The sequence below is a fragment of the Crocodylus porosus genome, unplaced genomic scaffold (assembly GCF_001723895.1).
Source record: "Crocodylus porosus isolate Cpor-Errol unplaced genomic scaffold, CroPor_comp1, whole genome shotgun sequence".
Lineage (NCBI taxonomy): Eukaryota > Metazoa > Chordata > Crocodylia > Crocodylidae > Crocodylus > Crocodylus porosus.
Window position 1 is genome coordinate 40,799,693 of NW_017728951.1, and position 27,749 is coordinate 40,827,441.

Here is a 27,749-nt window from a genome sequence, read left to right on the forward strand (position 1 = left end):
TTATCTTGCTGGGATCCTATGACCCCAGCTGACTTCCTGCCCTTTGGGCAGGGGGCTGGACTCGATGATCTCCCGAGGTCCCTTCCAGCCCTAAAGTCTATGAAATCTATGAAATCTAATTTTCTATGATCCTATGAAAACTGAAGCCTTACATAGCTAGCTAAGACGCATGGCAGAAGTCAGAAGAGCCACAAGGTCTTGCTTAAGACAGGGACAGACTGAAGGGAAAAAAAAGGAAGGGAAATAAGAGAAGGTAACTAAAGGTCCCAAAAACCCCCCTAAAAAACCCCAGGCTCTGAACTCAGCTGTAGGCCAAAAACATGGTTTGGGTCCTCCAATAGGTCCGTCTTCAGGCAAGGTGGTTGAGAGGACTGAGGAGCAGAAGAATGCACAACCCTTTATACCTTTGGCAGAGAGAGACAGATGGTATGTGTGTTAAACAGGTATTACTTGGGCAAAAGAAGTGTCAGAAAGCTTGAGCACGCAGATACCCACATATTATAGACAAGCACTCAAAAGGAGTTTGTGAGATCACATAGGATAGCAACATGCAAGTATGGAGATGAAAGGCAGAGTTCTAAACTATGACTGCTACTGCTAGTGACAACCCTTGGCAAACATTTCCTCCACCCATTTCAGCCCAGTGCATCAGTTCTGATGAATACAGAGCCATCTACATCTTCCTCCAAGTATTTGGGAATCTTACAGATGAGAGCACCTTGAAATCAAGAGGAACATTGCTGTCTCACAGGACTAGAATTTACAGCCTATGAACACACATGACTTACAGGACAAAAGATAAACCTGTTAAGAAGGGACAGGTGTTTTAAAAGCCAACTGTGATTTAAAGGAAAAGGATTTTACCCGAGTTGAAAACATTTCCTTTAAGTATCACAACTAAAGATTTCCCTCTCCCCTAAAAAAAAGGATTCACAGTAACATTCTGAAAAACCTAAACCTTGAGACTAAATCCATCCAACAGGTATCCTGAATCACACAAGCCCTATTTAATGGCAAAGGAATTTCAAAATAACCACTGCTTCTGCAGTCAAAATGACACACTCCTGAGTGCCAAGGCAGTTACTGAAGATACCCTGTATTCCATTAAGTTCAGAGCTTGCAAGACATGATTGGAGTGGAGCATGCTCAGGGCATTCCTACCAGCCAGTGTAGACATGACCAACTCCTTTTACTAATCACAAGAGGGTACATAACCCTTAGACACTTTGAAAATCCCATTGTGGTCCAGTTACAAACACAGCTTATCAGTTTGGAACAGCAACAAGCAAACCAGAAGGAACCTAGAAACAATATGTGTAATAAAGGACAGGGGCTGATATGGGCCTGAAAGCAGGGGAGGTTACTGGAATCCAGCAGAAATATTGCAACTACATCTTCCAGCTCCCTTTGTTTTAAACCATGTTTGGGCACCAGTTACCCACAGAATAAAACCCTACAATTTCTCTGCAATATAAATGCTGCCTTGCCTTGAATAAAGAATTCAAGCCTTATTTTCTTCATGTGAAAAAGTTTCCTAATCACTATGCTCCAGCCACGACCTCCTTGTCATGATGCAGCCCTTCTTGGCCAGACTTCTCACTGAACCTCTGACCACTGGTTTGGCCACATTCGAAGATTTGCACCAAGCTTATGCCTTTACCTTCACTATAGCCTCTGACCCATTAAGCTAGTTCTACCCCTAAACACTCACCACTAGGCACATTAGTTTTCCCACAAGGTTCCCTGCATTGTACAGCTGGGACAGGAGGTCACAGACCCCAAGTTCAACAGACTCTACAGGACATACCTCTACATTTTTCATTAATACAGTAGGACAACAAGCCCTCTCAGCCAACATGCTTTCTGGTCCTCCTGGAGAAGACAGTTACCTAGAGTTTTCTCACGTACTTCCCTGCACTAAGCACAGCAGATATAGCAATTCATTTTTGGGCTTCTCTACTAACTCAACATCCTTGTCCCCCAGCCACACCTCCCGGTGCACTATGCCAGCAGCCCCCACATAGTTCTACAAGTGCTACAAGCAGCAAAAAGCATGAACCCTATGAATGCTCCAAGCATCAGCAGTCCTGTGACTGCTGCTGGCCATTGAGTAAAATAACATGCCAGATTTTGGCTGGCTAAGTAGAACAGGCTTTCTAGACCATGCAGATACCCCGCAAGAAAGTGCCCTTACGTCATAGGCTCCGGCCTTGATCTGCTGATAGAGTTTGTGCTGATCTTCATCCCAAAAGGGAGGGTACCCCACTAGTAATATGTACAGAATCACTCCTGGGAGGGAGAGACACAGATACACTATGGTTAGGCTAATTTGCTAATTACTCCCATCCTCTATCAGTACAGCTATTCTACATACCCCAGGAGAGACCTTCTTTCCTTCCCTTTCATCGTTCTCAGCAGCATCTACACTGGATCTTCACTCTCCATCATATTCAGACCTCCAGGTACTGAAGACAGTAGGAGCTACAATTTCTTCTCAGCTGTTGGACTTGGTCCTGGCACACCAAAATCCACTGGGAGCCAGAGCAGAGTGTGTGGTGCCCCTCTGCTGCTTCATGGCCAGTGAGCCACAGCTCCCAAGTGCTCTCAGAAACCAAATACCACTGTCCTTTGGGGTCACTGAACAGCAAGGTATTGCATAAACTTGCAGGACTGATGCATACTATTAAGGTAAGAATGGCACTCAAGTCTAACACCCCAATCTGCAGGAATAAGTCTATTGCACATCAGGTAGATATCCCTATGGTCCTGTGGATTTAAACCAACTTCCTACAACATTTTATTTTCTATATAGCTGGCATACTAGGAGCTCATGACATAAGCTAAACAACCTGGAATTGGCTCCAAGGCAAGGGTGGGTCCTAATTCTGTAGCCAAACAGAAGGATCTGATGGCCAGGGAAGCAGGATCAACTGAATACCCAAACAGACTTTATATTAGAAATTTATTGCGACTTTGGGCTGGTTGCTTTCCATCTCTGTGTTTTCATTTCCCCATCTGCAAAATAGGGATCATATGGGCCTACTGAACAGGAATGGCTCCTGTCTGTGAAAAGCACTGTTTAAATGTGAAGTGTGTTTGTAACAGAAGCTTACCGCATGCCCATATATCCACTGGTTTCCCATAAGGATCTTTTCTTAAAACCTCAGGGGAGAGGTAGCCTGGAGTGCCGGCAAACCCTGCAAAGAAAGGAATCACAGGAAGCATATACAATACACATGTAGAAAGTTCTTTCACCTTGTGCCACAGGATCTGTTGACAGGAAAATCCAAACTGCACAAATTGCCCTTTAGCTTATCACTGTCTGATATACTTTCTAGATACAGATACATGAAATTGAAAACAAAAAATAAATAAAATGAGGTGGGGGATGAGTTGACAGGCCACCGACCCAAATACAACTTTAAAAGTAAAACAGAGATTTTGATTCCGTCATCCTACAGGGCACAGATCCTTGGGTCACTTCTCTACTTAGATGAACATACAGGTTGGGGATAGAGAACTGAAACTTGGACACTAACAGGACATGTCACAGCCAAATGTTGTGGACAAACCCATCACAGTTGCCATACTGCAGTAATCTGCAGGGAAATAATCCCTCAGGAATTTCAATGCTGGAAATTTACTTGGGCCAAGTTTGGTTTCCCATTCTGTTGCATGTAACCAGAGATGCATTTGTACCAAAGTGCTTCCAAAGAAGTTCAGATCAAAGCATGGAACTTTGCAATGGCCCACATTTCTCTAAAAATGCTAGAAATCCTCCTACAACTCCTGGGTAGTAGGAAAGTTTGGATCAAAATTTAGACTTTGTAGCCAGGGTCTCCTTTATGACTAAACCCTATGGCACTTCGGACAAAAACAGAAGAGATAAATCACATTTATTGCAATTGCACTGAAATGTTAATTCTCCCATTGTATCACAGATCCCGATCAGAGGTCGATTTACACGAGTGTGCAAAATGGGCCGTATTCGATTTGGATTTGGGTCGAATCTGAAGATTTGATGCTGATTTGGAGAATCTGCAATTCAGCCATAGACATAGCTTTAAATGTTTTTTCTACATACCTCAAGGTACCAGGCGTAGCCTGTGAATGCTGCGATGCCAAGGCGGATGGAGCATCCCACAAGAGCACTGGGGGGGAGGGTCCCCACGTGCTTGGCAGTGAACCCGGAAGTAGACCAGAAGTACCAGGGAGTGTGTTGGGGGGCCCCCTTGCACCCCCCTGGTTCAGCGATCAGTTGCGAAGGGATCTTGGGTGCCACCCTAGACCCAAGAGGCACCAGTAGCCGAGCTGGGGGGCCCCCAGCGTGCTCCCTGGCGGACCCAGAAGTACTTCTGGTCCACTTCTGGTTCTGCTGCTGAGCGGGCTGGGGATCCCCCTGCGCTCCTGTGGGATACTCCATCTGTCCCAGTATCACAGCATTCACAAGCCACCAGGTACCTTGAGGTATGTAGAAAAAACATTTGAAGTTGCATCTGTCTCTGAATCTCTGAATCTTTCTGAATCGATTCAGAGAGATTAAAGGGTCTCCTGATTCGATTTGGAGATTCAGACACCAAATTGGGCTGAATCTCCACTGAATCGAATGAGGGACTGAAGCTTCGTACAACCCTACTGATTCATTTAGTCTTCACAGGCTAATCTAAGCTCCGTAGATTGAGCTGATAAAAAAGGTAAAAACATGTGCAACTTTTGATTCTGGAAATGCAGCCACATGCCTGCAGTGGCTTAGACCAAAAGCCCACAGGTGCAAGAACACACCTTCCTACTCACTTGAAACAGACAGCTTGCGCCCAGGCTAGCCTGTCCATCCTGTGAGGGGGGCTTTGCAGGGGAGGTGCAAAGTATTCTGGGATGCTGGATGACTATGAATTAACTTGAATCTGGAGGGGATCTGGGACAGAAATTCAAACGAATTCAACCTAAATCAGTTAAGTCTGATACTACATCCATCCAGGTTTATCTTAAGCTAGTTTCAGCCATTTTGAAAGTGGTTTATGTGCACTGAACTTCTGTTATGTTACAAAATTTGAACCAGTTTCCAATCACTTATACTGGTTTATGTGTAATTTCTGTCCCTAGCCAAGATGCCAACTTTTTTTTTTCCTTCTTCTTTTTTTTTTTTTTTAACTAGTTTCCTGGAAGAAATAATATGAAAATGTCTAGGATAACGGCAGGTCAGCTTGATTCTTCCCACAGTTCAGTGTACACAGAGTAATAAATAAATAAATAGTTAAATAAAAAAACAATAGAAAAATGGAAGGGTGGGCAATATTGGGAAGGTTCAGTAATACTCCTCTTACCAAACCAGGCCTGCTGTTCTCCCTGCACTTCTATAGCCAGTCCGAAGTCAGCCAATTTGACAGCAGCACCCTTACATTTACTTGCCAGTAACAAGTTCTCAGGCTGGGGAGAGGAAAAGAAAGAGCAAGGATGGGGGGGAAAGAGAGAAATCCAAATTAAAAACTCCTTCCCTTAACATTTTGGGCTATTAAATTTACTCTCCAGACCCAGTATGAAAACATGCCTAAAGTACAGCAGCAGAGTGGTCAGTGGAAAATATAGTCTTAAATCATAGCTCTTAATATCCCCAAAAATGGCTTTATCATCAGTAAAAAGAAAAGAAAAAAGAAGAGTCTCCAAACCTGACACTGATCTCACCTTCCTCTGTCCATACTTACATTCTCTCTACTGTTCTCAGCCCACCTCCTATATACCTTGTCCTGACACCAGATGGTGCTGGTAACACAATCTCAGCAGCAAAGCATCCACTCACTTCTGTCATATCCATGCAGAGTGGAAAAAAAAATTGATGCAGCAGATACAGTCTGCAGTGATGTGGTTCCCAAAGAACATCACATGGTGCTCAAAGCCCTAGGCAAATAAATATAGTACTAATAAGGATTGCCAAACAGAAATCCAGCATGAGAAAGCACTGTCTAGAAAGGCAGGAGCTTTCATCCCTTGCAGGGAAAACCTTGTATTGATCACTGCAGTACTGCTTGTGCCACTATCAAAGACTCCATCTATTTGTGCTGCAAAAATATCTCTTTACAGTGATTAAGTGCTTCTATGTTACCACTATTACCCACCCATATCAGTGCAGGCCCTATGTCACCTCTCTCATGTGCTGGGCTGGGATACCACTCCTCATTCTTCCATCACTGAGGCAAAACTGTGCATGCAATACAACCCAAAGGCAAAGTGATTGCAAAACATTCCCCCAGGCGGATGCACTGCCTCCTCAGAATCACCAGGGAGGACAGCAAGGAGGATCTTGTATGAAACCTGTAAGCCTTGGCTACTGCAGTTGAGCAGGAAATGGAGCTCCTGCTGCAACATGAATGGCAGCAAGATACGCAAGTCAGAGAAGAAAGGTAAGAGAATAGATGGGAGCCCAAACCCTTTCTCCATTGTTCAGTTACACATTGACTGGAGTTTCACTTGGCACCACCGCTCAAGGGGAAGGAGAGGGCTAGGAATTGTAGCACTCAACCAGGTTGATTTTGTAATACACACAGGCCTTGCACATCCTGTATTTTCAGGCACTTATAGGTATTATTTGCGACTCCTATAGCAATAGTATCCACTGCAGTCTTTAACTGCTGCCTTGTCTAAGGAGGGAAGAAGAGGGTCCAATTGCTCACTCACCCAGGTGGAGGGAGGGGTTAGGAGAGTTAGGTGTGGGATTCAGCTCCAGTTCTCTACTCTGCTGGGTACTCATGCATGTGTAGTAAACTGGGCATGCATAAGCCCATTCCTGCTTGCACTCCTACAGGAAGTGGTTTCAGGCACATGCAGCTCCACCACTGCCTGTGCTTTGGGAGAGGGCAGGTGATCAGGAGTGGAGAGAGAAAGAAAACCAGAATCTTCAGGAACACAAACCTGACGGCCCCATTGAGAGAGCACAATGTTTCTCAACCTTTTACTTGATGAGACGCGCCTTTTTCTGAATTAAAGTGGGTGGCACACTTCACTCAGTGGTCCATGGGTCTGACCCCTCCACACAGGGCAAGCAGCACCAGGAGCCCATCCAGACCATTTTCACAGCAGAGCCCATGGGAATCATTGTGATATAGCACCTCCTTAAAGCTCTACATTTCCCCTCTTGCAATTCATTCTTGCCAAAGAAATCCTATAGTCTACCAACTGACCCTCCCTACCCCCGCAACATATTGCACTTAAAGCATGATTAGACAGGGATCTAGGTTTTCCATTTCCCACAGAAAAATGGAATAGACTGTGGATTTTACCTTTCACCAGAGGCAAGTGCGGATTTCTCATTTTACTAGAAACCCACAGATTTTAAAATTTTGCAATGAGCTCCTTACAAGCTGTCAGAGTTCCAACCTGCAGGGAGCTGGAAGGAGGGTGGCGAGACAGGGGGTGCCACGTGCATGTACATGCACACGGCCTCAGCATCCTGCAGAGCAGCTCCAGAAGTTAAGTGGGGGGGGAGGGGGATGGAGGTCCTTGTAGGGAGGGAGCTGGACAGGGCTGGGGCTGCTGCCCAGCTGGGCAGTGCTTGGGGTGGGGCCTGGGCCCACAATACATGGCTGCAGGTCCCCAGCAGGAAACAGGACAGGGCCATGGGCGACTCATCCAGGGGAGGCGGGAGGGCCAGCTCCCTGCTGCAGCGTGCACTCCTAGGGGGCAGAGGGGACACACGCCCCCCCCCCCCGATCTGTATGCAGGTCAGATACATGCTGCAGGCTGGGGCTCCTGCCCTGCTTTCCTCCCCCAGGGCCTCTGCAGTCCGGTGGGCACAACCTGTCACAGCAGGGAGCAGCAGAGCCATGCGGGGATCTCCTCGCCACTGTGAGTTATGCACTGCTTTGGCGATGCTCCCCCTGTGCATACCACTGCTTTGAGGGGCACAACCCCATGCCACTCCTCTCACAGCAGCCCCATGTGCAGGAGCTGTGTTGCCAAGGCAGCGCGGAGCTTGCAGCAGTGAGCAGCTTCTCCATGCAACTGCTGCTCCCTGCCATGCTGGGTCATGCCTACCAGGCTGCGGAGGCCCCAGGAGAGGGCAACAGAGTGGAGCTTGCAGTGGCAAGCAGCTTCTCTATGTGGGTCTGCTGTTCCCTGCCACCCTGCTTCCCTTCCCTCTGGGGCCTCCACAGCCCAGCGGGTGCAACCTGGTGCAGCAGAGAGCAGCAAACTACTCACTGCATGGACAAAGTACTCGCTGCTGCAAGCTTTGCGCTGCTCTGGTGACATACCACCTGTGCACAGGGCTGCAATGAGGACAGCATTGCAGGGCTGTGCCCCTCAAAGCAGCAGGATGTGCAGGGAGTGTGCGTCACCAGGGCAGCATGGAGCTTGCAGTGGCGAGGAAATCCCCATGCAGCTCCGGTGCTCCTTGCTGTGCTGGGTCATGTCCACTGGCCTGAAGAGGCCCTGGGGGAGGGGAGCAGGGCAGGAGCCCAAGCCCGCAACATGCGCCTGCCCTGCATACAGACTTGGGGGGGGGGCCACGGGTCCCCCCCATGAGTTGCAGCAGGGGGAAGGGGGCTGTGGACCCGGGTCTGTAGCCTTAGCAGCTGGGGGCCCTGTCTGGCAGGGCTTTGGACAAGGGGCACCAGCAAGGCTGTCGGGGGCTTTCAATTTTAATTACGGATTTGGGGGGGGGGGGAGGGTATTAGAATATTTGCAATTTTTATTAAGGAAAACTAGGATCCCTGATGATTAACCAGGTAATAACGCCTTAAGTTGTGACCCAGCTACAAGTTCAACTCAATGGTGTGATGAAACAAGCAGTAAGCTACAGTTACTAAAAAAAAAGGGTAATAACTTTGTAGTTGGTTCTAATCACACCTTTAATTGAACCTGAGGCTAAGTGGTCCCCTGTGGCTAGGAGCTCCATCAAGTGGGGAGCTACCAGCCACAGGGGTGTACCACCTGCTGCCAACGGTGATGAGGAACAACAGCCAGCAGCTGCTGGAGAATAGGTTTAGGTTAGAGATTAGGAGCCACTATTTCACTGTTCGGGTGGCTAGGATCTGGAACCAACTTCCTAGGGAAGTGGTCCTCGCTCCTACTGTGGGTAAATTCAAAAAGAGGTTGGACGAACACCTGTCTGGGGTCATGCGATCCCAGCGTGTGCTCCTACCAGTGGCGGGGGGTCAGACTAGATGATCTGTTCAGGTCCCTTCTGACCCCAAACTACCATGAAGTCCTCCCATGACTTCCAGAACAGTCTAGAAAGAGGATCCTGTCTACACATCCTCCTTGTCATGCCTGTTTTCTCATCTCCAAGGGAGGTGGTGCTCTCCCCTACCTTGGGGATCTTTAAGAGAAGGCTGGATAGGTATCCGGCTGGGGTATTATGATCCCAGCACCGTTCCTGCGCAGGGCAGGGGGTCAGACTTGATTATCTGTTCAGGTTCCTTCCAACCCTAGAAACTATGAAACTCTGCAGTTGACAAGGCTTGCAGCGGTCAGCTTTAGGGAAAACCCTGTCCCCTGTGAGCTTCATCAACTATAGGGCTCACAGCGGGGGCAGTGCCGTTGGCTACAGGGTTCACAGTGGGGAGAATGCTGCCACCAGAGAGACTTTAGAGAAGCACCCACAATATATTATGTGAAAAGTAAAGAGGAATGCATTTCTGTTCAGTCCAAAACAGTGACTGGAAAGCAAATTTATAGCAGAGAACTACAGGGCCATCCTGATGCATCAAAAACAGCCAGGGTCCCCTTAGCTTTGGTTATTAGTGTCACTTGGAGGTAACCTCTCCCGCTCTTGAGGAAACAGTTTTCTGCATTGCTTCCGAACTTCTAAGAAGCATGCATGTACTATATTCCTTGAAGGTACTTTTAGGAAAGTTTCTGCTGAGGCCACCATCTTTCTGCAGCAAAGTAGCACTAGTAATGGGTGGTGCCTTGCACTGAAGAGTTTCCAGCTATTACGTTTGCATTTCAGATGCAGAACATTGCTAGATGGGCAGACCACCTGGGGCAAAATTTTGGAACCAAATCAACACAGCATGGCTGGCACCATGTGGGAAGGTAGCTTAATAAAGGCCAACACAGGGGCCATGGGGCCATAAATGTGCCGTTACATAACAGATGCCTCATTAGGCTAGTGCTCATCAGCCTAGTCATGTTGTTTTGTTTAACCTGAAAGTTATATTGATCAGATACAAAAGCAGCTGTATGAGAAACTCATGTTATATAACATCTTAGCTTATCAGCATGTTTGGCAATCCAAGTGAGGACTATACACCTACATACTGGTATGCAAGCAAACTCAGCCTGGCACATCAGTGTACCACCAACCCTCACAGAGCTCTCTGGAATTAGACTAAACAGCATTCTCCCTTCTAATGAATTCCAGCACCCAAGTCCCTCTGGAAATTGCCTCTCCATGAGGACTCCCAATTGCTCATCTTCCCCCTTTCCTGTCCTGCACCTAGACCTGCCTGCGCTTTTACCTTTTGCATCTGACAGCCAGTGCTTCAAGCAAGCCCCTGAGCCACTGCTCTGTTGGAGCTCAACATGCCATTTAGGAACTCCCTGATGCTGGTGCTTCACAAGCTTCTGAGCCCAGCACAAGTGCAGCTTCCCACTAGCTGGCAAGATAAGGTGAAAAACAGCCCTTAGCCGAAGGAGGAAGGACAGTGCCCATCTCCCCAGTCCCAGTGTCATGGAGACAGTGTTACCTTCAAGTCCCTGTGCACAATATCATGTTGATGAATGTGATTCACACTCTCCAGTATCTGGTGAATACAGTGGCTGCAAGACAAGAAGGAAATAAGGGGAAGAGGGGAAAGAGGGGACAGAAAAAAAGAGCAGTGGTTACAGACCAATTTCACCAAGACTTGCCTCCATCTTGCCCACTGACAGCTACTGCTGTCAAATACTACCAGAGCTGTTTCTTAACAATAGGATTTCAGCTTGATTATGAGTTGATTATGAGGGCCCTTCCCACCTTCTCCTTGACCCTTGTCTGCACAGCTGGGCAATAGGTATCACATTTCTTTCTTCAGCTGAGAATATGCACCCATGAGCAGCATAGGGCTGGGCAAGCAAAGACAAAAAACTCAGCTAGACTTCTCTCAAGCTAAGAACACGCTTTTATGAAACAGCAGCCTCCCCCATCAAGTACAGGTTGAAGAGTCTGGGTGCTTGCCAGTTCACAAAGCTTTCAGAGCAACATCTCAAGCACTTAATATACACGATATGCACACACTCCCACTAGCCAGGCGCCTTTTAAGTACAGATTCCACTTAGGGAGTTAGCAATCTTAAAAGCAGATTCTTCCTCTTGAGTATAGCACACAACTCCCCTGCCTACAGAAAACCTGTTGCATGTGCCACTCTCAGTGGTGACAGCACTGGGAGAGGAACAACATATTATTTACACCTGTCAAATCAGGACAATGTCACACCCACAAAGGGTGTACACAGAAAACAGACGCACACAGCTGAGATTTCTGGAGAGACTAGTTCTTTTGCTATAGGCTCCCAAGCTTTCAGATTGAGGCACACGTAGCATCTATGTAGGAGATACTGACAGAGGAAGCCTCTTTGATGTGGAAAGCAGCATGGATTTTAACAACTCCCAGGGCAGTAAGAGACCATCTTGTAGGAAGCTGGGAAAGCTTGTGTTGCGGCAATTCTCTCTAGAGAAGCCAGAACAGCAAGTCTCACTGGGATAAGGAGATTTTCAAAGAACTCCAGGGACCCATGGTTTCTTTATGGATTTCAGGAACTTTAAATGGGGAAAAATATTTGGGGGGGAGGGACCTCTTTGGGAGAAATGTTGGAAATTAGGGCAATGCATTATGCATCATCACTCCTACCCATTCCTCTCACCACATCTGGCAGCACAAACTGCAGGGTTGAAGTCCATGAATATCTCCCCACTCCCAAAACAAAACAAAACAAAAAAGTATAATTAGAACAGAACACTCTGAGCAAGAGAGATTTTCTGGCCAAAAATGGCAAAAGCGTGAGGTGTCCCAGGCGAGCCAAACGAGGCAGATTGGCACTGACCTCACTTTCTCTCGCTTTCCCAGCCTGCTCTGGAATTCAGCTCAGTATGCAGATAGAAAGGGAGGAGTCTGCATTCAATCAGTATACACTGATCTTTGTGGGCGCTATTAGACCTCCCCAGCTGGAAATCAGAGGCACTAAGCACCCTCAGGGAGGACAAGAGGAGTTTGTCTACAGAAACAAAGTAGAACAGCTTCCCCATTCACTCATTCCCGTAACTAACCACGATTTGCCACCTTCCTGTTCCCTAGCAATATATACTTTTTAGTTTCATCAGGGAACAGAGGCGGTCGTGGGCAGAATACAGCAGTCCAGTAAGTTCTGATTTCACATCCCAGCTAAATGGGACACCACGTCTACAAGATTTGCTCACTTATGAAAAATATCCCAGGGCTCCTGGACTTCATTGCCAGCTCCCTTGGAGAACCACAGAACTCCCAAGATTTTTTTCCATCATTACACAGCTACTTGTTGTAGCACATCCAAAGAAGTGTGACATCTAATGGTTCACTGACGGATCCTTGCCACAGAGAAGACAACTGAGCATCCAGATGCTCTCTGGACAGCCTTGAGGACAAGTCTGCCAGGGCCACACTCCCTTCTCTCATATGAAGTTACGGTGCTGAACAGGAATGCACCTCACATATAACCTACCCATGCCAACAGAAGCCAAGTCAGCTCTGCCAGCAAGGCTCTCTCTAGGGTGCAACACCCCTGCTAGTCTTACCTTGCCTGACTCTCCACAGGCTTTTTTCACTCAAGTGAGGGGTAGGAATGGAGTACATGCTAGGACAGTGACATGAAACTTGACCTTTGGAGGCATCTGCTTTTCCCACTGGGCTAGAACTGAAGAAAAGCTGTTCATCTGCAATTCTGTTTGTAAAATGCCCTCTCTCTAAACACAGATTAGGTATACAGAGCTCAAAACCCTGATCAATCAGAAGATGGGATACTGGCTCACATAAACCAACAAGTAGAGGTAAGGCTCTGTTCTCAGCCAGGATGGCTGATCTACTAGACAGGACATGTACGAAAAGTGGTTGCTGCTCAAGAATATGATCCTTGAAGCACAAAAGAAAACCATTCCTGCAAAAAGGAGAGGCAGCTGGCAAGCCCTATCTCAGGGCACTAAGGTAACTGCTCCTTTAAGGGCAGAAACTGCCTAGAGAGAGGGGGCCCTAGCAGTCAGGCAGGAACCCCACAGAGGGCCTCACCCAGTGCCAGGGGTGCGGTGACAAAGGGAGTGAGCAGGCCCCAGTGCCAGCGTGGCTGCTGAGACAGGGCTGTGGAGAGCCCAGCAATAGCAAGGCCCCAGAGAGACGTATAAATACCATCTGTGAGGCTTGGGACGTAGTAAAGGGGCAGGTTTGGAGCCACACATCTAGCCCCGTGAGGCAACCATGTTGAATGGGACCCAAAAAGGGGTCTAAAGAACCCACAGGGTTTAGCGGGGTCAATCTGGAACATGTCCAGGAACAAACTCAAGGGCAGCCTCCCTACATTATAATTACCAGCAAGACATGGCAGACAAGGAAAAGGGTGCCCGTTGGGCAAGACTAGCATAGTCATAGAGCCCTAGGGCATTACAGCCATCCCTGGGGACCCCATCCCATGATACCCTCCTGGCTTAATAGGGACATTGCGGTCTTCTTAAAAAAAAGAAAGAGGAAGCTAGGGATGGCCCTCAAGGAGGACTATACAACAGTGGCCGGCACTTGTAGGGAGATGATCAGGGAAGTCAAGGTACTGACGGAGTTTAGGTTAGCTATAGGAGTCAAGGACAAGTCCTTCTTTAGGTACGTAGGCAGTAGAAGGAAAACAAATGGAAATGTGGGACCCCTGCTTAACACTTTGGGACAGCTGGTAACTGACATTCGGGAAAAAAAAATGAACTCCTGAATGCCTATTTTGCTTCAGTATTTCACCAGACCATGGGGAAAGTCAAGTGAAATAAAACTCATAGGGGGCATGCCAGGACTGACTGCCTCCACTGAGCGGGTGCAATACCAACCAGAAAAGCTAGACACTTATAGGTCAGCGGGACCAGATGGACTCCATCAGAGTGCTGAAGGAGCTGGCTGAGATCAGGGAACCCCTGGCAAAGCTCTTTCAGAATTCAGTGGCGCACAGGGGAATCCCTGAGGATTGGAAGAGGGCCAACATTTTTGCCCATCTTCAAGAAGGGGAAGAGGGAGGACTCTGGCAACTACAGGCCAGTCAGCCTAACTTCCATCCCAGGGAAAATCCTGGTGAGATTGCAGTCGGAGTACTGAGTCCAGTTGTGGGCACCACACTTCAGTAAAGATGTGGAAAAACTTGAAAGGGTCCAGAAAAGAGCCGAGACTTGCAAGGCAAGGCATACGAAGAAAGGCTGAGGGACTTGGGCCTCCTTAGCCCAAAGAAGAGAAGGTTGAGACGGGGCTTTGTAGTAACTTGCCACTCTATCAGAGGGGTGCATCAGGAGCTCAGTGAACAACTGTTCACTAGGACACCCCCAGGGAAGACAAGGACCAATGGATAAAAACTCCTAGAAGGCCGCTTCAGGCTTAATACCAGGAAAAATTCCTTCACAGTCAGGGTGTCCAGACTGTGGAATAAACTCCCTCCAGAGGTGGTGCAATCACCTACCCTGGAGGTTTTTAAGAAGAGACTAGAAAAATCACCTCGTTGGGGTCACCTAACCCCAGTTGTCTTCCTGCCTAGAGTGGGGGGGCTGGACCCAATGTTCTGCAAGGTCCCTTCCAGCCCCTAACAATCTATGAATTAAAGGATGACCAGAATAGTAAGTAAGGAGCCCAATACTGTCTTAAAAGGGTGGGCATACAAGCCTACCCCTCTTCTTTCAATAGCCTGTTTACTGTTGAAATGCAATGCTCTGCTTCAGTGTCCTGCACTTCATTACAACAGTTGGCTGGACATCTTTAAGTGCTTTAGTTCTCCCTTTATGCCTGGCGAAACTGAGGCAAACAGAGTGGATATCAGTGGTCAGGAATCCTTGATTTAAATCACTGTTTTCTACAACAAGTGGATTGTTGTTGTTTAATATAACCTTTATTCATGGTAACAGAAATAGGCTTCAGGGTAGCCAGTAGGGCTGTGTGAGGCTTCGGTAGCCGATTTGATTTGGAGGAGATTCAGCCCGATTTGGAGATTCAGCTATAAACAGGCAGCAGTCCTCACCATGCTGGGCACTGCTGCCTCCAGCTGGTAAGTCTGTTATGGTGGGCAGAGGGGAAGATCAACACCTCCACAGCAAGGGAGAGTTTGGGGCTGGGACAAGCTGCCCAGCTGGGGCAGTGGGGGCTATGCCTGCTGCCGCTTGCCCAGCCGGGGCAGGGTGCGGTACAGGCGCAGATAACTCTGGGTGGAAGGGGGCAAGCGACAGCAGGGCATAGCCTGCCATTTGCCTAGCCAGGGTGGCAGGGCATGGGTGCTGCCGCCGTTTGTCCAGACCGGGGGTGGGGGGGGAGGTGTGGCAGGATGTGGGCACAGCAACACTGGGAGTGGGGGAATATGGGATTGCAGGTGCAGCAATGCTGGGAGGAGAGGTCTTCCCCCCTTCTGTCTGGAGCGTGCCGTGCCTGCATTGCAACCCTACCTGCCTGGCTGGGCAAGCAGAAGCAGGGCATAGCCCCCACTCCCAGCCCAACCCCAGCCGCCCCCCCCTGCCCCCGAATCAAATCACTGTCCCTCTGAATTGACTGAATCCAAATCCAAAAAGAACACTTGCTGCTTCACACAGGCATAATAGCCAGCATACATTCTACATTTCTCTTTAGCCCAATGTTGAAAACTTTGGCTATGACAATTCCATCTATTTTGCTCACAAATTATCATCAGATTAGGCCAGTTCTCAATATATCACTCAAAACAGTCCACTTCTGAGTTCTATCACACATTTTGTAGGACAGTTGGTTTTCTTTCTTCAGAGCAGCTGCTGCAAAGTGGTTATAATGGAAGTATTTGCAATTTCAACAAAATTCTACTCAAAACATTTCTCTTTTGTTTCTATTACCCCTGACTCCTTGCATTTATCTCCAGACTCCTCTTCCTTGCCCAGATCTACTCCACTCCCAACAATGTCCTGTTCATTTAACTCCTTGAAACTTTGCACTTTTAGAGGGGGGGGTAAGGGCTTCACTGTGTGCGTGCACCTTGCAGAGAGATAATAGGGCTGATTGGTAGGTAAGCAGGTCTGTTATCTCTCCTCTCCATATACCGCTGTTAACAAGGATGTTATCTCTGGAGAGACAAATACACAGTTTGAAAACAAAGTAAGCATCATAGACATACTTAATGGGATCTTCTAGACTAAGCACTAAGTCCCATTGGGAAGAATGGTTTTCTTTAATTTATACTAGTCTACAGAGGAGCCTCTGGGAACCCCATAAGATCAGGCCCCTAATATAGCCCACAACATGTTGTAACCCACTTATAAAACTTCTAAGAAGGTTACATGAATATATTGTCTCAAATAGTATATAATTAGAAGTTCTAATCCCTATACCATGATGATATCTTTCAACTTTAACATAACACAATTAAAGCTACCTTTTATACAGGTTTATTTTTTAAAAAAGCATTTTTAAATAATCATATTTTTGGTTTTAAATCAGTTTTAAATAAAAGAAAAATCTGACTTATTTTTTAAATTGTTTATTTTTATCCACCTAGGCAAACAAAATACGTACATTTTCCCAAGACAAATAGATTGTTCATAGAGCTGGGATAAGAGCCTGGGATTCCAGGACTCCAATCCCTTAATGCAACCACATGACACATTAATTCTTCCACTCAGACTTTACCCCTCCAAAGTCACCCTGCAGATCCCACCCCAGAAGTGTCAAATATGAGGCAGTAAGGCTTCAAAAGCAAGATGCAAAGCAGTATCTGTAGAAGGGCAAGAGACAGACCTCATTGAGTGAGAAACTGATGTCACTGCTTGTGGTGATAGCAATTCAGAAACATCTGCATTAGCAATAAAAGGGAAAAAAAGGCTTTCCATGTAGGGGATGAAATGCATACACAGCAGCTATTCACAACACAAGATAAAGGGGAAAGCGAGTGCACTCCCCACCAGGACTGGTACATAAAAAGGCAAATCTTACCTGGCATCTGCTTCGCTGTAGTATTCTCTGGCTACAATATCTTCAAATAGCTCCCCACCAGTGACCCTGAAGCATAAGAGAACAAAGTAAGTTAGAGAGACTACTCAGGTGCAGCTAGGAAGCCCCAGGGATACACAGTTGCTCGTGAGACAACAGACTACTCTCTGCTGCAGTTCAAGTTCTTCCAGGAGTCTGCCTGGAAGTCGCTCCTTAGTCAGCTTCATCTGGGATTACCTACAAGAGAGGCACTCTGGAACCCTCTGAGCAGCCACTACTGTCCCTAGAGAGGAGACCAGCACTCTGCTGCAGAAGAGATCCTCTCTCAACAGATTACTGTCAAGGTGACTGTGGACAGGGTGTAAATCCCCAGAGGGAAGGGAAGAGGGATTCAAGCATCTTTTAGTCTCAATTTAACAATCTGTAGTTTACATCACCACTGAAGCATCAAAACCAAAAAAAAGAGGCACTTACAGATCAAAGACGAGGTAGTGGAAACCTTCTTCTGAAATACTGTCATGGAGCCGCACTGCAGAAACACAAGCAAGAAACAGGGGGCTTCAGAATGCACATGGCAGATGTACCAGATCTGAGCCACTTGCTCTGGAATTCTACAACCAAAGTTTTTTCCAGCTCCATCCCTGCAATCCACCATTCTCCTCACCTGGGCATTAAGAACCTATGCTCTTGCCCTTATCTCTAACATTAGTCTCATTCATGCAGTCCCCCTCCAGCATCAGATCAAAAAGCATAAAATATTTATCTGCTTTCCTCCTAACACCTTCTTCAGACCTCTGTAACTCAAATCAACCTTCTGGTCTCCTTACATCCACTCCTAGCTCATCTTTATGGTTCTCCTTAACCTTCCTTGGCTCTCACATTTCACAGTAAAACATACTTTAGTCTCTCCACCTATTATTCCACTTGCATCTTAACCAAGACTTTCCTTTTTCCTTTCCTCCCCAAGGAAAGATATATCATAGCTCAGTGAACATGCTATTTACATTTGTTGTGCTCTAATTCTATCCTAGATACTCTCTAATCAGCATCTACCACTGCATCGCACAAACTGCTCTCACCCAAACCCAACTACTTGCTCTTGACCAAATCTCAGAGCTAATATTTCATCTCCATCCTCTGTGATGTCTTAGCTAACTGCAACATAGCTAATTATGCTTATCTAATTAGAACTGGATCTTCCTTTCTTTTCCAGGTTCTTCTTTTTAAAATCACTCCTTTCAGGAATCCTCCTTACCCTTCTCCCTGCAGCTTTCTGTGAGGTTTCACAGGCCTCTAGTTTTGTTCCCTTCTCTCTCCCTCCGTTCCTATTGCTTGGTTATCTCATCCACAATTATTAAATGCCATCACTACGTGGATAACATATAGGGATTGACGCCCTCTGCTCCAGTACCATGTTCTGCAAAACTTAAACCCTCAGCCTGTCTGTTTCATGGACACCCAAGCTGTCAACTTGTTCCGTATTGAACACTGCATTCAATTTTTGCGCACACATCTCCGCAATGCCTCTTTTGCTCACCAATTTGAAGAAAGCCACCGTCATTAGGCCCATAACTTAGGGATGATCTTTGACTCACTCCTCACTTGCAGACTGCATACCATCTCTAAGGGTGACTATACACGTTCCAATTAACGTCGCAATATCTTGTGTACTCAGCATCTTTCATATCACGATGGCAGCAGGGACACTAACTTAAGCTCATGCAACGAGCTTTAGCTAAAGCACCCCTGCCACCATTTTGAAGTGCAGGATGTTGAATACAATGGAGTCGCATCTTACGCAGGGGTTAGGTTCTAGAGTCAGTGCATAAGGCGAAAATCGCGTATGGTCAAAATTACTCTTGAAAAAAAATCAGCTGGCCTGCACCAAACTCCCGCCCAGCCAGCATGCACAGCTTTCCAGCAGGGCTGCTTCCAATGTAGCTGCTTGGCCCTGTGCACAGTGCCACGGGGGGCAGCTGCAGGCTGCATGCACTCTAGGTCCCAGACGCTGGCTGGGGGTGGAGGGGAGCCAGGGGGCTTGCCCAGTGGTACAGTCCGCTCCTTTCCCCATCCAGCTGCTCCTGCCCAGGGCAGCCTGCATCAAACTCCTGCCCAGCCAGCGTGCACAGCTTCCCAGTAGGGCTGCTGGCCCCGTGCACAGTGCTGAGGGGCAGCTGCAGGCTGAACCCAAACAACTGGCACTCCAAGGCATACGCGTATGTTGAATTTGTGCAAGCTAAATGCGCCTATGATGCGACTCCACCATACACCAAGATGCCACAGCACACAGACTCGAATGAGTCTGCTCCAGCATGTTCCAGCCTGAACGCATCGGAGCATGCATGTAGGCACCCTAAGGTTCTATCTCTCCTACCCATGTATACAGCAAACACTTCTCTAGCTCTCATCACATGGCTGAAGTGTACTACATACTAAAGTGTTGCTGCTCTTATAAGTAAAGAAGTTGGTCCCCTTTTGGGGACCAAAAGATGCAGCCTTGCCAAAACAAGACGACTTTCTGCTGCCAGAGTTGCATCAGCTCCCACAAACAGCAGAAAATCTGTTGCTGCCAGTAAGGCTGCGTCCACACCGGCGGTTTTGTCGGCAGATCTGTAACAGCTACAGGGTGTGATCTTTTCACATATCTAGCTGACATTGCAGTGCCAGAACAACTTTGCAACAGACAAAAAAACCTCAGTTATTCCAGCATTCCCATTAACTATTGACTTTGAGAAATGCCCTCCTACTACAGGGGTGGGCAATTATTTGGGCCTGAGGGCCACTTAGGGAATTTTGGTGAGCTGTCATGGGCCAGATCAGCGCCTCCCCCACCTCCCCACAACAGCTCACCCAAACTTCCCAAGAGGCCAAGAGGAAGCGAAGTGAAAAGAACGGGGTCACAGGCAGGCAGGGAGCAGCATCCATGAGTGGGGCACGTGGGCAGGGCTGGGGCCAGGAAGATGATCAGGATTTGGATCTGGATTGTGGGGCTGTGACAGCATGAGGCAAGGGGCAAAGCCATGGGTGGGTTTCCATGGAGATCCCGCCTGCCCATTTTGTCCAAAATCCCTGGTGGGCAGTGGAGATTGGCAGCAGCAGCTGGAAGGAGCTGCCACCAGGGCTCCCGGGAAGCAAGTCTCGCTGCCACAGCACCACTGCGTGCCTGGGGGTGGCGGGACTGGCTGCATGCACCACAGCCCAGGTTGTACCCCACACCTGGGTTGGGTGGGACCAAGGGACCTGGCATGGGCCAGAACAGGCGTGAGGGTCATATTTTGCCCACTCCTGTCCTATTGACGTTCAGTGCTGGTGCAGAAAATCTCCTTGTCACTTTGATCAGATCTGCCCACTTTCATAGCCATCTACTGCTCCTTCTTCCCCTGTTGCATCAAACCACCAATTGTTTCTCACCTTCAAGGTCCTTTATAGTCTCTCTAATTTAGTATCCAGAGGGTAAATTCACACCTCTAATTGGCCCAAACTTTCAATCAAGCATTTGTATGCTCTCGCCCATGCTACTTCTCTCATGCAGGAGAAATGATGACAAAGCTACTTCTCTAACCTTCTTAAAGTTCTCTTTTGTTGTAATGCCCCCCAAAAGTCCTATCCATGGGCTAAGTCCTCTATCTGTGCTTTCCAGGGAAAAAGGAACAGTAGATGGCTATGAAAGTGGGCAGATCTGATCAAAGTGACAAGAAGGTTTTCTGCAACTGATTCTATTCCCTTGTCTGCCTATACTCATCTGTTCTCTCTTTTTCTACTCTTTAGTTATTTATTTTTTGGGAGTAGGGGGGTGGGGGAGAGGGAAAAGGCAGGAATCATCCATTTATATCACACTTAATATAGCCCAGAACTAATGAATGCATCTGAGCAATATAACACCACAAATAAACAAGGCAAACCCCTGTTCTTGGTGTGCACAAGTCCATATTTTCACACCTTATTTTTCAGTAATCAAACTCAAATTACTTTTCTAAAAACTTCCACTTTTAAAGATTAAAACTATAAATGCTTTGCAGAGTCAAACACAGCAGTGGTGGTAACAGCAAAGAGAAAAAGGACAGAGATTAGAAATAAGGAGCACTGCTCAGATAACAAAACAACTGGCTTCAAGAGGAAAGATCTGCAGAGAGGGCAGCTCCCTGCCAAAAGCAATGAGACAGTGGGCACATGGGAGACAGAGGTGAGTAAAACCAAAAGTAAGGTCCGCAAAATCTACAAAGCAAATCTACGGGCAGTTGTCATAAACAGGAACAAGGTGACAAAACAAAACGGTTAAAAAAGGTTAGTTGTGTGCAGATGGTGGTATCCCAGGGACACTTTTTGGTGCAAGAATGTAGGCCTGAGCATTCTCGACACACTGGAGTCACAAGAGGCCTCAGAGAGGGTACTACAGTAGTCACATCCGGCGTGAGAAATAAGAAGAATGAAAACTCCAGCTGAGGTGAAGTGGAGCCAGAAGCAGACACTGTCAAAACAGCACTACACAAAGGTGTCAACAAACAAGTTAGTATACAGGGAACAAAGAGGAATTTGAGGTCCATGGCTCATACTAAAGGTGTAGATGGTGGAGATAAATGAAAAGCAGCCACCAGGACAAAAATGTGGTTTGTAGTTAATGATTCTCCTTCTTCCAAAGAAAAATATTTCTGTCCCAAGCAGAGAAAGGAAATAGAGACTCAGTTTGCCAAGACATATATCATACTACAGGGGTTGCCAGTCGAGGATACTTGTACCCCTGGGGGTACTTGGAAAGGCCCTAGGGGAAACGCGGGGACAGAGCGCTGCCACCCACCACTGCCACCTCCCAGGAGCAGGACAAGGGCAGCGGCACCCCTCTGTACCACTGCTGCCATACACCACCCTGTGCTACTACTGCTCCACGTCCAGCCATTCACCACCCTTCCCCCTCACCCCCCAGGTCCAGCCACACACCCCCCTGGCCCCTCCTGCTCCACTTCTGGCCACCAGGGGTACTAAAAAAGGTTGAAAACTCCTGTCATAGGAAATCAAAAAGGCTGGGAGATGTTCACAACATTTGGTAAAGTGTCTAAGGTTAATGGGAAGGCAAAGACCAGATTATGAAGGGCAGCAAGCAAAGAACAGTTTTGTGGGCAGAGAGGAGTTCTGAAGCAATAGAAGAACCTTCAAAAAGTAAAACTGTAGCTTGATTCTAAATAGTGGAACTCACAGGAGTGAACTAGAAACCTCTGCATAGCCAGAGAGTTGACCCATAGGATAGAGTGGTCCCCGTGGTGACGGCTGCCCAGAAGGAAAAGAGAATGAGACTTCATTGCAGGATGTAGGCCGCATGAGAGAAAATGCTGGGGCCACAGGGGAGGGGGATATCAGAGAGCAAAATCAACCTGGAATTCAGTGTGCTCCAGGGGATGGGGCATTGGAACAGCTCGGCAAGAAAGGGTTTGAAAGACAACATGGATGTTAGCAGATGGTAGAAGAATGACTGATGCTGGTAGTAATGTAGGTAGAAAGACAAGAGACAGGGAGCCCACAGATGGGGAAGAGGAAGAGAAAAAGAAAAAGAGAAAAGTAATATCCATTCAGGGGACAGTGGAATATCCAACAACCACCAATAACCCTTTCCTTCTCTTGAATTACAGCACATATCCATGCTGTTGGGTGCTGCTTCCATTTCTCCCCACCATGGAACAGCAATAGCCCTGTTTGTTTCATCCCACCCCAACACAATCCCTACCAAATTACCCTGCATGTCTCCAGTCAGGCTTCTGCCCCTGAAGTCTGGCAAGGGCGGCACTATTTCCATCAGTTGCATGCTCATGACCAATTACCAATTTAACATACAGATTAAAGCTTTTTACTCTGTTCTCAAGCACAACCCCAATTACCAGAAATGATCAGCTTAACCTTACTGCTCCTTTCTGACATTATTCAAGTACCTCATGAAGCAGCACAAAAACCTGTAGGTACCTCCCTCATTCTCCAGACTGACTAGGAGACAGATAGAAGGACTTCAGAGTCTGTTTTGTTCACTACTTCACTTCAGCTCATTGTGGTCTTCTACAAGTCTTACAACCACTTTAATGCCTAAAAATCTTTTTTTCCAACTAATACACAGACCTCTTCTCCATTTTCACCTGACAGCCAGTCATCTTTCAACTCTTCCTGGGGTGGACCCATCTCAAATGTGGCAATGGGCACCAAAACACATAGGAGCTTATCACCTCCAGACTCTCTCAGCAAAAGGGCAGATGCTTTCCAATAGTCATGAAAATGGAGGTCTTACTGTTCCTAAAAAAAAAAATCTCTAAATCCTGTGAAAGCTGGTAGCCCTAGCACCCTTGCTCAGCACCTTCCTTCTTTTTTCCACCTTACCGTCTTTCTCCTTACCACATTGGTGTGATTCAGTCTGACACCTTTAGCTCTGCAAAAGCTTCTTGACTTTTCCTTAGCTGTTCACATGGTGCTTAACAATATAAAAAAAGACACTAGCAAACATGTATAGAACCAGAGGCAGGAAAAGCCATGAAAAATACCAGGCACAAACATGTTCTACAAAAGAAAGGCTGGAGCGTTGTCACAATCCTGATGATCCCCAAAATACTTAAGAAGGGTTTTATTGCTGGCATCTTTTATTAGACCAGTTATACAGTTTAAAGGTAGCCCAATAAATATATCACTGAAAAAGCCCTTGCTTCTTACAAAAGTAACAACAGATGAAGGACATGGGGAAAACAAAACCCCCAATCACTGCATCTTGCCCATCTCCCTGCATAGAAGGACTGTTCCCCCCACTACATTCAACAGTGCTGTAATTATTCAAGCAATGAAGCTTCCATCATTTCCTTACAGACTACTGCAGACCTGCATCTCATGGCTTCCTTCTTTAGGCAGAGGATACTCATACATCTAGTGCAGCAAGCTATCAAAGCAGAGCTTCATGTTTTATTAGTATAGAAGCAGGTCACCTAGGAAATGCCAAAGTCCTTGTGACTAATCAGTAAACACCAAGGGCTTCCCAGAGGAGCTCATTCATACTCCCCACACAGCACTAATAGAGAAGGGGATACAGTTACTTCCATTAGCAAATAGTAGCTCTGAAGAGATCATTCAAACCACATTTCCTTTCCAGCAGGACTGTTTTAGCTAGAAGCTTTTTTCAGAATGGGGAGCGGTATACAATCATCCTGGATCTTGCAGCTGTAGAGATTCCATCCCTGCCAAGGCTGCATATCCGCAGGCCACCACAACAGCTACTACAGACTGCATGTCTCAGCTACGAGATAAAAGGTGCTGATTCAGGAGGCAAGCAAGAGGTAGGGCAAGAAGCAAAAATAAAGCAAATGAATGAACCTGCTAGGATGGCAACAGGGGCAAGGGAGAAAAATACAAAACAAAAAACCCCAAGATTTGAAACATGTTCTGAAATTTGATTCAATTTCAGAACATGGTTAAGGACTCTGGCACAAGACTTCAGTCCAGTTACAACACAGTTAAAAGTCACATGTACACACTTCACTGTCTGCAGCACTCTATCCAGGTTCCATAATTAAACCAAATTTATAGTGTGGACAAGGCCTAAAGACTACTGCAGAAGTCTAAACAGGCTGCCTGTAAACAATACTACTTTGAAAAACAAGCGAGTAGGATAACTTTTGAATTGTCAGGGTGTCACATAGGCAGAGGTGATGGCAATACAGGAAGGATACAATCGAGTCATTAATGAACCAATGCCCTTGTAGGTTGCTAGAGTGAACCAAACTACATAACAGTGCTTTTTGGGTAAGATATAAAAACTGAGGTTGGTACATGGACATTTTATCTACTTTGAGTTTGAAACCTTCAGGTAACAACATTCTGCTTCCTGAAACTCCTCCTGCAGTCCCAACCAAGCAGTATTTTTCTACATTTCCCATTATAAGCAACTGAGTAACTTGGCCTTTTCTATAAAACACTATCATTAAGGTTGAGCCCAGTCTACTGCTGGAAGAGACCAGATTTTTGGTAGACTTGTTCTTTTCACTCTCATACTCCTGGGACTCAAACTATGGCTCTGATATCACCCAGACAGGATTCATCTCAGTAAGTACCTGGCATCCACTGCCCCTCTAGAAAAGCAGTATTTGTGGGGAGTTATTCAGGGAAAAAAAGATGCATGTCCAGCGTTGCCTGAGCCAAGTTGTACAAGCCAGATAAAGTCATTTGCACACATGCACCAAATATGAGGCTCAGTTGCAAGTCTATTTGCAATCAGCCTGAGGTCAAAGTGAGTGACTCAAGCTAACATGCTGTGGTCACTGAACCTGAGCAAGGGCCACATTCTGGAAGTTCAAGAGCTTCCTAAGAATGCAAGTTACCTGCTGTCTGCCTGCCTCCAGCAGGGGCTCCTTTTGGAAGTTCTGCCCCAAGAATACAGCTCTAGTTTAAGGGCTGATATTTCCAAGTGCTGTAGACTTCACACATACTCAGATTTTACTTTAAAGCATAGTATAGCTTCCTATTCTAAGAATTAGTATATGGTCAACAGACTAATACAGTGTCAGGATACTGTGGGTCACTCAAACCTGTAATTTAAGTTTATCATATACACTACAGGACACATTTCCACTTTTTTCAAGAGTTCATCCAAACTCTAAAATAAAAAAAAAAAATGCACCTATTCATTTCACCCATCAAAGTGCTGTAGTTTTTGTGAAGGTGTCCAGGTGACTTTGCATGTTAGCAGGTGACAAGCATGTTAGCTTGAGTCACTCACTTTGACCTCAGGCTGATTGCAAATAGACTTGCAACTGAGCCTCATTTTTGGTGCAGGTGTGCAAATGACTTTATCTGGCTTGTACAACTTGGCTCAGGCGACACTGGACTTGCATCTTTTTTTCCCTGAATAACTCCCCGCAAAATGGAGATGCAGGAAATTCAGTCAAATTCAACTGATACTGGGATACAAACAATAGATGAAACTGTCAAACCATATCCTTGCTAAGGCCCCAAAGCTATGTTTGGGGCGTATTTCTGAACACTAGCTGGCTGTGCCTACCTTATAAGCAACTGCTTCAGTGCAGCACAAGCTTCCCCAGAGTTGCCATATTTTACCTCTTCTTGACCCCCACTCAAAGGACTTTTTTTGTCTAGAACCTGAACTTGCCTCTCCCCTCTAATGGACTCTCCTGCATCATGCCTACAGCTGCCACAAATCCCCTTGCAAAGAGACCATGAGCTCTCCTGCTGCACAACACAGCACTGAAAAAAGCACTGAAAAAAGGGCCCTTGGTCCCTCTGAGTGCTATCAGGGTTTCATATCAGTGTGAACTCTGGCAATCTGCTGCAAGCAATACCCACAGCAGTCAGTATGGCTACCCCAATGCAGAGGAGAATAGTCAGCGTATGTGCAGCTAAGTGAGAGGCTGCAGGCTGTGCCCCACAGAACTGTCAGAACTGTTTTGCAGTTAGCCACATATGCTTATTGCAGGGCAATCCCAAACTGAAGCAGTTACATATATGCACCTCAAAGACACTTGCCAGTCCTGAGAGGCAGGAGGAGGGGAAGGGAAGCAGAGTTAAGGCTGAAGAGAAGAGCAGGCTTATACCTCACCTCTGAATTCTGTACTTTTCAGAGCTTGAAGCAGAGGTGCATTCAGCACATTGTAAGGGTGAGAGAAACTGTTGGGTAACCTTACCAGTGTGCTAATCAAGTTGGTGAGCAGCAGCTACATACCACTTGGACTGCTTAAATGAAGTTGCTTTGCCTGCAGGACCCACAGAAGAACTACCACATAGTAATGGAGATTTCTGTCCCCCATGTCATAGTAATGACCACACAGCAACTCTTTCAAGTAGCCATAGTGGTATAATTGCAAGTGCTCTGGGATGTTTTGGAATGAAAATAATGCATAAATGACAGCCACTCACTAGAAGCAACATCAACCTCACCTCTGGGCAGATTCCAGCTAGACAGCAGGTGAATGTCTGCATCCCTCTTGGAGCCATTAGCATGTTAGATATATCCCCTAGCCCCTGGAGGGGAGATGACCTGGAGGGGTACGAGAGACTGCTGCCAGGGAGAAGGGGTGGAATAAAATTAGATTCTAAGCTTGCCCCACACTCTTGTCTGAAGAAGTTCTAATATTTGCCAGAAGATGCTGAAGCTACAAATACAAATACACATGGCCTGACAGACGGCAAACTGAGCACAATCATCTGCAGCATGAGAAGTGAACTGACACAGATGGCTACCACCCACTCCCCATCTCCCCACCTGCTTGCCATCTTAACAGCCAGAGAGAGAATTGTCCCACCACTTCAGTAACTGGCTGAGTGTCAATATACTTCCACCACTGCTCCCAACAAACAAGATACGAGTCCCATTAGGAGCCATTGCAAACCTGTGTCTACAGAGGATGGTTCAGCTCCCATCCCAGCTGTTTTCCTAATTACATTAAACACGCAGAATTCATTTGCAGCTGCTCGGGCTGCTTCCAAAAGGACTTTCCTTTTAATTAAAAATTTGCTATTAAAAGGCATTAAAGTGTGTAATACAAATAATCCTCTGGAAATCATCTGTTCCAGCAGTTAATGACCAACTTTGTTAGAATGGTAACTAACGGCAGCAGGACAGCTAGCTAATAGGACACTGCATGCTGCTGCT

The 27,749-nt window shown here is 46.7% G+C and overlaps 1 protein-coding gene across 1 annotated transcript in view; it reads right to left on the minus strand.

The window, feature by feature from the left end:
* Positions 1–27,749, minus strand: part of CAMK2G (calcium/calmodulin dependent protein kinase II gamma) — a 184,688-nt gene that overhangs the window by 61,964 nt on the left and 94,975 nt on the right. Inside the window, exons 4-9 of the mRNA XM_019555533.1 lie at positions 17,600–17,654; positions 17,129–17,194; positions 10,686–10,758; positions 5,325–5,427; positions 3,114–3,197; positions 2,195–2,289 (exon numbers count right to left, since the gene is read on the minus strand). Of these exons, the coding sequence (XP_019411078.1) occupies positions 2,195–2,289; positions 3,114–3,197; positions 5,325–5,427; positions 10,686–10,758; positions 17,129–17,194; positions 17,600–17,654 (476 nt within the window). The remainder of the gene's footprint in view (positions 1–2,194; positions 2,290–3,113; positions 3,198–5,324; positions 5,428–10,685; positions 10,759–17,128; positions 17,195–17,599; positions 17,655–27,749) is intronic.